The sequence below is a fragment of the Lactuca sativa genome, chromosome 5, assembly GCF_002870075.4.
Source record: "Lactuca sativa cultivar Salinas chromosome 5, Lsat_Salinas_v11, whole genome shotgun sequence".
Lineage (NCBI taxonomy): Eukaryota > Viridiplantae > Streptophyta > Magnoliopsida > Asterales > Asteraceae > Lactuca > Lactuca sativa.
In genome coordinates this window covers 43,971,617-43,980,488 of record NC_056627.2, presented here as the reverse complement: position 1 = coordinate 43,980,488, position 8,872 = coordinate 43,971,617, and the positions used below count along the sequence as shown (strand labels likewise).

The 8,872-nt window shown below is 40.4% G+C and overlaps 1 protein-coding gene across 1 annotated transcript; it reads right to left on the bottom strand.

Moving 5' to 3' along the window:
• Positions 1–1,193: 1,193 nt before the first annotated feature.
• LOC111891542 (uncharacterized) lies at positions 1,194–3,347 on the bottom strand. The gene is made up of 4 exons (XM_023887591.2): positions 3,094–3,347; positions 2,140–2,455; positions 1,870–2,029; positions 1,194–1,770 (listed from the first exon to the last, which is right to left on the bottom strand). The coding sequence occupies exons 1-4, from the start codon at positions 3,259–3,261 to the stop codon at positions 1,314–1,316; spliced, it is 1,101 nt and encodes a 366-aa protein (XP_023743359.2). The 5' UTR covers positions 3,262–3,347; the 3' UTR covers positions 1,194–1,313.
• Positions 3,348–8,872: the final 5,525 nt, after the last annotated feature.

Genomic DNA, 8,872 nt, shown 5'->3' with positions numbered 1-8,872 from the left:
ATTATTCAACTCTCAAAATGATCGGTTCCCGTGTTTTTTAATATTTGTGTGGTTCTATATATTGTATTTATTAATAAGTTATATGTTGAATATATTTTAATCTTTTTTAATATTGTATTTATTAATAAGTTATATGTTGAATAAGTTTTAGTGTTTTTTAATAGTTATTTGAATTTTATATGTGTAATAAATGATTTAAACTAAAATAAGGTAGATGATGTGGAGTGCATATTTATATTGTTTATAGAAAGACTAGCTTGACAAATGCTTATATAAGACTAGCTTGACAAAGGACATGAGGGTAGATAGAAAAGAGGACATGAGCGTAGATAGAAAACTATGGAAGCTTATAGGGTAGCAAGTAGAGTTGCCTAGTACAGGGTCTTGTTTTTTTTTCTTATTAGGTCATTAGTGGAAGTTTAATGGGAAGTTTAATCTCATTAAACTCAACATTTTTACGCGGAAAAATAACTATGATTCAATAGAACCAAAAGTTTAATCTCCAATGAATTCTATACTTTTTCTTCTCACTCACACTCACACACACACACATATATATATATATATATATATATATATATATATATATATATATATATATATATATAAATATTAAATTATTTTTTATTTTAAGTTTTTATTTAATGTTAATTTTAATTGTAGTTTTTAGTTTATATTTTCATGCTAATTAATTTTTTAAAAAATAACAATAAATAAAAAGAAAATGATAAATGATAATGCATTGGCAATGGTCTTAACTTTTCTTTCAATTCACTTCTTATATTTTCTTTATCTTCTTTCAATTCACTTCTTATATTTTCTTTCACTACTTGCATATTTATCCATGTTTTACTTGCTGGCATTGCTGCTCCTCATGTGCATAATTTCTTTTTAATTTGTTGGTCTAGCTCTTCTTTAGTCATATGCCACTTTAATTTATATTTTATCTCATACCAATATTTTTTATGTAAAGATCTTAATTATGTAGAGATAACTTCAATTTGTGAGCAATTGAGGAATATGTACTTTTATATACTTATTTTTATTTGCATTTTTTTTCTATTGTTGGAGGTCTCCTACGGAAACATATGCCTCTCAACCCAACGTTACCATCCTATCACCCCTTACCCCATTTGTATGGAAAGGGGGTAATTCTGTTTATCATAAATTAATTATCTGCATAACTCTGAGCATTAATCATCATACAACAAATATAAATTAAACAACAGATACAAATACTGATAAGGTATTCAATTGTTGAACTTACATTGATCCCTGATCAAGATGTGAGTACATTGTTAGAAAATGTTCCTTTATATTATATTTTGCAAGAAGCTGTAAAGCTCTCTTGCAACTAAATAAGGGTATTCTTCTTGTGGAAGGAGGGCTCCAGGAACCTCCACAAACTTGCTCACACCTTTGGCTTCTCTAAGAGCTTCCATTTCTGCTTTCGACTTCTTTCTTGCACTAGAGGTGGATACAACCAAGACTGGTACTTTATCCTCTAACCCTTCAAACAGTTCAAGAAACTCTTCACGGGTCTTCACAGGGTCAAATAGACCCGTCAAGAAAGAAGCTGGAGCATAACGAGCACCTTTCATTTTTGTCAGCTCATGTCTACTATCGATGATGGCTGACGTCACATTCGCATAATCAGCATAGATATGAGATTTATACTGATGTCGCATGAATTCCTTGTTACTGACTGTTAGTTTGTACATCATCCAACCTACAACTGGGGACCTTAAGGTATCTCTAAGCAATTTGTATCTGTAAATTGTTGAATAATTAATATCAGAAGTTTGAATATATATCATGATATGTTGCAATTGTATAAATATTTCTCTTATTGTGTAAAGAGATATGTACCTTGATTCTGTCTTGGAATCACGACCAAAATGGATGGGAAGAGGACCAGACCAGGTGGGAGCAACAGCAACAATGGCGGTTGGTTTGACCAAACCCTTTTTAGCAGCACGGATGGCTAGAGTCGCACCATGGCCTCCTCCAATGATCACCAAATCTTCGGCTGCATGCATTCGAGTACACAAAATATGAAAACAAAGCATAGAGTTTTATAAAAGTTTCCTTTAAATCAAAACCATGCATGCAATATATAAACATATATGTAACACCTACTGAGGCTGCTAACTGGAGTATTTTGATCGAGGATGAAGTCAACAAGAAACGACTCCATGACGTCAGCATTATAATCTATTTTTGGCCGCTCAGAATAACCAAGACCAGGCCAATCGACGATGGTAGCTCGCCAGTTAGCATTCCCAGATCGTTGGATGATGTCTTTAGCCACTAATCTCCATTCTTCCACGCTGCTAATATCTGAAATAGCTGGTATCATGAGAATGTTTTTCCTTGGTCCATCACTCTCATTTCCATGCTCCTCGTAATAAATTTTGATAGATTTATCCTTAAACTTCCATTGCCAGTTGCTAGTCTGAAAAATAAATCACGAGATTAACATTTGGTAAATAGACATTATTACAACAAATTGAATTATAGGTGCCATATTATGAAATGACCAGAACCATCATTGAATACTTAACCATCTATATGAATACGTTTTCATTTGTGAATTTTCTATATGAATAGTTCACATTATATATAAAAACTTTTGATTTGCTATATTTATTTTGCATAGAAATAGGTAGTTTCAAATAGGTATGATCAAGAATTTCGCTAAAGATACCTTTTTATGCTTAAAAAAAAGTAAGTTCACAGAGATCACTTCAGTGATTTTACAAAGTGATAATTTCGTGATATTTTTGAAAAAGATGGTCCTTAAGCTAGAGAGATGACACGTTCCATTTATGTCATTTTAGTTATCATATAAACATCTCGTTACGAGAAGTGGTGTGGAAACCCTATGGGGTAAGACTTTGTTTCTTTCTTTCTTTTTTGTCCTCTACCATCTCTTTAGTGGGCCACTGAATATTATTGCTTGTTGCTAAAAAAAAAAGTTATAGTCTAAATATCAAATATATGTTGAACATCAATAACATTATAACAAACATTCAAGCGTTTAATACTTTGATTCCCTATCAATAGGAGGAGATAGATTAATTACGTTCTAACCTTTAACGAGACTGTGGATTTATCGGTTGAATAATCCAAAGAAGCAGAAGTTGTGATGGTGAAAGATTTAGTGTATCGTGAAAAAGTGGTGTGATGGGGGATTTTAGTGGGGAAATTGAAGCTCAATGTGGAAGAAAAGTGAGACATAGCGAAGGAAACCATTGACATTGCAAGATTGGAGAAGAAAATGTTTAGGTTATGGAGGAAATAAAGCCTAAAAGTAGATGAATATTTTGGTTTTCGTGACCACGAGAAATACATTGTTCTTAGGAAACACCTTAATTATTAATTAGTTTGATTTGATGATAATCTTGGGGTGTATGCAAAGCCAACTTGCAAGGTGGGACTCTCAATTAATACATCCAAATGATTATAATATTAGCATTTATCTCAAATTGGACCCTAAAATACTGACAGTACTATTATTAAAATTTATATGGATACTACACCGACTTACTAAATGACTATAATAATAACTTTTATGATAATATTACACTAATTTATCAAGTTGCTTTTAAATATTAAAATTTTACATTTTTGAAATAAGATAAAAAAAATGATAACGAAACATCAATATTAATGTAATCATACCTACAATATATATATATATATATATATATATATATATATATATATATATATATATATATATATATATATATATATATATATATATATGGTATGATGGGGGAACTCACTAAGCTTTGTGCTTACGGTTTCAGTTTTTGGTTTCAGGTACCTCTTCGTCTAAGGGGAAGGAGTCGGCGGCGTAGCATGGTATCACACACACACTTTTGATTTTCCGCACGGTGTTTTCTGGGATTGTACTCTAATATGTTATTTGCTTATGATGTGGGTTGAAACATGATACTTGATTTTATGAGATGACGTGTTGATTCAATATTTTCTAGTGAACGTTTTATGAACAATTTAATTAAAAAGAGTAAATTACATGGATGGTCCCTGTGGTTAGGGGTAACTTGCATGTTTGGTCCCTAAAAAGATTTTTTAACTCGGACCATCCCCAAGATTTAAATTTATTACCCGCTTAGTCCCTTAAACTTTATTTTGTTGCGTATTTGGTCCTCACTAAACATAAAAAGACAGTTTTACCCCTATCAATTTTATTTTCAGATTTTGTTAATTAGAAAAACATTTTACAAAAAGCCCATGTGGGTCCCACCGACCCAATTATTGTTCTAGTATGGTCGACTGCTCCTCCACTCCTCCGTCCTCTTCACTATCCTCCATCTTCAGCGGCTCCCAATTATTTTTCTAGCATGGAAAGCTCCCATCTTCCTTTACCTTTGTCGGAAAGCTCTCAGTCACCTTCTTACCATTTCACGTCGGACATCAATTTCAACCTAACAACCTCTCCTCCATCAACACCATCACTTTCTTCACCCTCGATCGAGAAGAAGGGGTGATGACGAAGCTTAGGGCTCCACACTGCTGCTCAATCCCTACATCGGAGGCTGTGCCAGCGACCTACTAGTGCTGCTTGGACCACCGTCGACCTATGGACAAACGGAGCCCTAAAATCACAGGATTACATATATGTCTCCTAACTCTCTTGGTTATTTGGGTATATTAGGATATGAAGCATTTGGTTAATGATTTGTGATTCCTTTTTTCATCAGGTTGGTTATTCAACTTGAAAACTCAAATTTTAGGTATTAGAATGTACACCCATCACCGATGCTCTTCATCTTCACAAACATCGATCTTTGTCTTCAAGACCAGGGTTGATTTCTTGGATTCATCATGGATTAGATTTCAAACATTTTGATTTATGTGGTCATTGTGGGCTTTTGATTTTAATTTCGATTTTGATTTCTGGGTTCATATGGAAAAACTCAATTTGTGGGTTTCATCTAGATTGTATCAACGAGTTTTTCCTAGGGATTTTAGTTTTGGATGTGAGTTGTATATTGGATTTTTGTTTGGAATTTGAGTTGTTGCTTTGATTTTAGATGTATTTCATATTTATGGTTGAGTATTAGGTAATTTGTGTTGATCTTATGGTGATTTCTTTGATACCTGATATGTGGTCGGAGATAGTGACCGGAGCCGGTGTCGGGAAACAGGATAATCTTCCTTCATTGGGGGGGGGGGGGGGGGGGGGGGGGGAGGAAAGAAGATTAAGTTGGGTGGATCCATTCAAACAATTATTAATAATTTATTTATTTAATATTAGGTGAAGTAATAAAAAAGAATTAACAAAATAAAAATATATCATTAAGGGCAAAATAGTCTTTTGAAGTCTGCCAGGGACCAAACGCGCAACAAAATTACATTTTAGGGACCGTCCGAGTTAAGAAAAAGAATTAGGGACCAAGCGCGCAGATTACCCCAAACCACAGGGACCATTCGCGTAATTTTCTCAATTAAAAATGAAATTTTTGGACTTGAATTTTGGGATGTTACAAGTTGGTATCAGAGCCCTGGTTTGAGGAATTCGGACACGCCCTCGAGGGGTGTCTGGACTCAAACTATGGGGCTAAAAGATTTTTACAATAAAATGGTTTTCTAAAGATCTAAATGGAAGGATTTTAAGAAAGACAAGGTGTGTGATGCGTGCGACCGTCCGGGCTCAAGTAAGTTTTCCCCAAGATACCCATACATGTTATGTTATGCTATATGGATTTGATTCAGAATTGCATGCTAGAATAGGACTAAGGATCTAGGAAGATGCCTTGTGTGCCTGATATATGATTCTGATAATTGCATGCTAGTTAGGGCTAAGGATCTAGGAGGATGCCTTATATGCCTGTTGTATGAGCTATACGCTAGGACTATTTGGTCAGCAGTAGGATGGCCTGTGCAGGTTACGCCTGATTTGGTTACTCGATGCACGAATGCTGCTTGCTTTGTGCTATGGGGGTTCTGCCTATTTCCAACTAACTAAGGAGCGGATATGTAACAGTACCTGCAAGTTAGTTAGGGGGAAATGGTAGGGGCTCCTAGTGCAGCTGATGGCAGAGGGTAGGTCGGAGAGTGCCCTAGGGGAGCCTAGGATGAGGTCAGTGGAAAGGGTATCGGAAAAAGGGACTTGGTGAGGTCGAAGCAATCGTTGAGGAAAGTACAGGTAGATGTGGAAGGTAGTATGGGCCCGTACTACTGAAAGCAGAGGACCTGTACTCGAATCAAGGAGGGCCTAGATGGAACCAGAGACCTTGGAGAGTGAGTTAGATCTCTCGAGTATATGTATGATCCTGACGTTTATGCGTGTATTTTTAGCATGGTGACCACACATCATGGGACAAGGGGTTCCGGATCAGGATCAGGATCAGGCTCGGGTGCAGGATCCGAGCAGGTTGATGACGGGCTACGCGAGTTTATCGCGTCTGAGATTACAAGAGGCATTCTTGAGTCGACCCCTATCATGTTCGGGTCGATCAAGGAGGGGATTGTTGAGCTGATGGAGGATCGGCTCCGATCATTCAGGAGTGACATGGCATCTGGCCAGTCGGGATCTCGCACACTGTCCTTTAAGGACTTCAGTGGCAATGGTGCTCTGGATTTCCATGGGGCAAAGGACCCCATTGCTTCCAGACGATGGATTGCGGACATTGAGTCCGCACAGCTGACCAGCTTCTGCCCCGAGGGGTCGAAGGTGAGATATGCAGCAGGATGCTTGCGAGACAGGGCCAGAGATTGGTGGGAGTCTGTTGGTGACTCATTGGGAGCCTCGGCTATTGAGGCTATGACTTGGTCGGACTTTGTGACCAGATTCAGGGCAGAGTTTGCGCCAGATGTGGAGCTTCAGCGGCTGGCCAGGGAGATTTTGGATATGAGGCAGACTACGAAGACTGTGGCGGAGATCACCGCCAAGTACCGGGAGAGGACATTGTTGGTGCTCCAGTATGCGGGTGATGAGGATATGAGGAGGACCCGCTACCATGACATGCTACGAGCAGACATTCGGGAGCATGTTAGTTTTTCAGCTTGCCCTACCTTGGATTCTATGATTGCCAGGGCTAGGGAGAGGGAGATTGATCTGGAGCACGTCTAGAAGAGGAAGGCGGTGGAGGGGCTGACGACCGGGGCTTCGGGGAAGAAGCCCAATGGATCTGATGGTAGGCCGAAAGGCCAGGCAGGATGGGACCGCTGTGGGAAATGCAGTCGGTCACACGAGGGAGCTTGTCGCACTGGGCTGGGTTCGGGCTGCTATAAGTGTGGCAAGGTGGGGCATTTTGGCAGGGATTGTACTGCCCCCACCCCTGCGGTATAGATGACAGACCTGATTTGCTTCCATTGCAATCAGAGGGGCCACAAAAGGACCAATTTCCCGAGATTGACAGCAGCATCAACTGCAGTGCCAGTGGTGGCGCCAGTCTCAGCGACAGTGCGGGTTACAGATGGCCGGAAGGTCAAGGCAGAGGTTCCAGTGGTGTGGAGCCGAGCATTTCAGCTGACAGCCGAGGAGGCACGCGCTGCACCTGATGTGGTGACGAGTATGATTCTGTCTCTCTGATCTTTTTCTTGTTGTGATTATGTTATTGATATGTGCTCGGTTTAGGATCGTTCCATGTGAACGGCATCCCGGTTCTAGTATTGTTTGACTCGGGTGCTACCCGATCATTTGTGTCTCTTGCGCTTAGCAAGAGATTTTCCGAGTCTTCGGGCATGTTGGATTGCCCTCTAGAGGTAGAGATTGCCGACGGCCGTTCGGTGCGGGCATCGACGGTATTTCGAGATTGTGTGCTGAGGTTATTTGAGGAGCACTACTTGGTAGACCTGGTTCCCATACCATTGCGTGGGAACAAGGTGATTATAGGCATGGATTGGCTCAGCCCTAATGGGACAGTGATCGACTGCGCGCAACAGTTGGTGCGGATCAGGACCCCAAGCGGGGGAGAGCTGGTGATCCAGGGCGAGAGGCCACAGCAAGGACCAGCTTTATGTTCAGCAGCGAGAGTTGGACGTTACCTCCAACAGGGTTGCGCAGGTTATGTCGCGTATGTTATGGATACCCGGGAAACGGGTAGGGCGACGGTGGACGATGTACCTGTGGTACGGGAGTTTGCGGACGTATTCCCCAAGGAGTTGCTTGGGATACCTCTGGAACGATAGGTGGAGTTCAGGATCGACCTAGTTCCTGGTGCGGCTCCGATAGCCAAGGCACCGTATCGGTTGGCTCCTCCTGAGATGCAGGAGTTGTCTACACAGCTGCAGGAGCTATTAGACAAGGGTTTCATTAGACCGAGCAGTTCACCCCGGGGAGCCCCGATTCTGTTTGTGAGGAAGAAAGACGGGTCGCATCGGATGTGTATAGATTATCGGGAGCTGAACAAGGTAACGGTGAAGAACCGCTACCCACTCCCGAGGATTGATGACCTCTTTGACCAGCTACAGGGAGCATCTTGGTTCTCCAAGATTGATTTGCGTTCAGAGTATCATCAGATGAGGTTCAGAGAGGAGGATGTGCAAAAGACTGCGTTTCGGACACGTTATGGCCACTATGAGTTTATGGTGATGCCCTTCGGGCTCACCAATGCTCCTGCCGCGTTCATGGACCTCATGAACCGCGTATGTAGACCGATGTTAGACCGGTCTGTGATAGTGTTTATCGACGATATCTTGGTTTACTCCAAGACGTGAGAACAGCATGAGGAGCATCTGCGGGAGGTTCTGGAGACTTTGAGCAGGGAGAACTTGTATGCTAAGTTCTCCAAGTGTGAGTTCTGGTTGCGCGAGGTGCAGTTTCTTGGGCACCTTGTCAACCAGAACGGGATTTCGGTAGATCTAGCCAAGGTAGAGGCCGTGATGAGTTGGG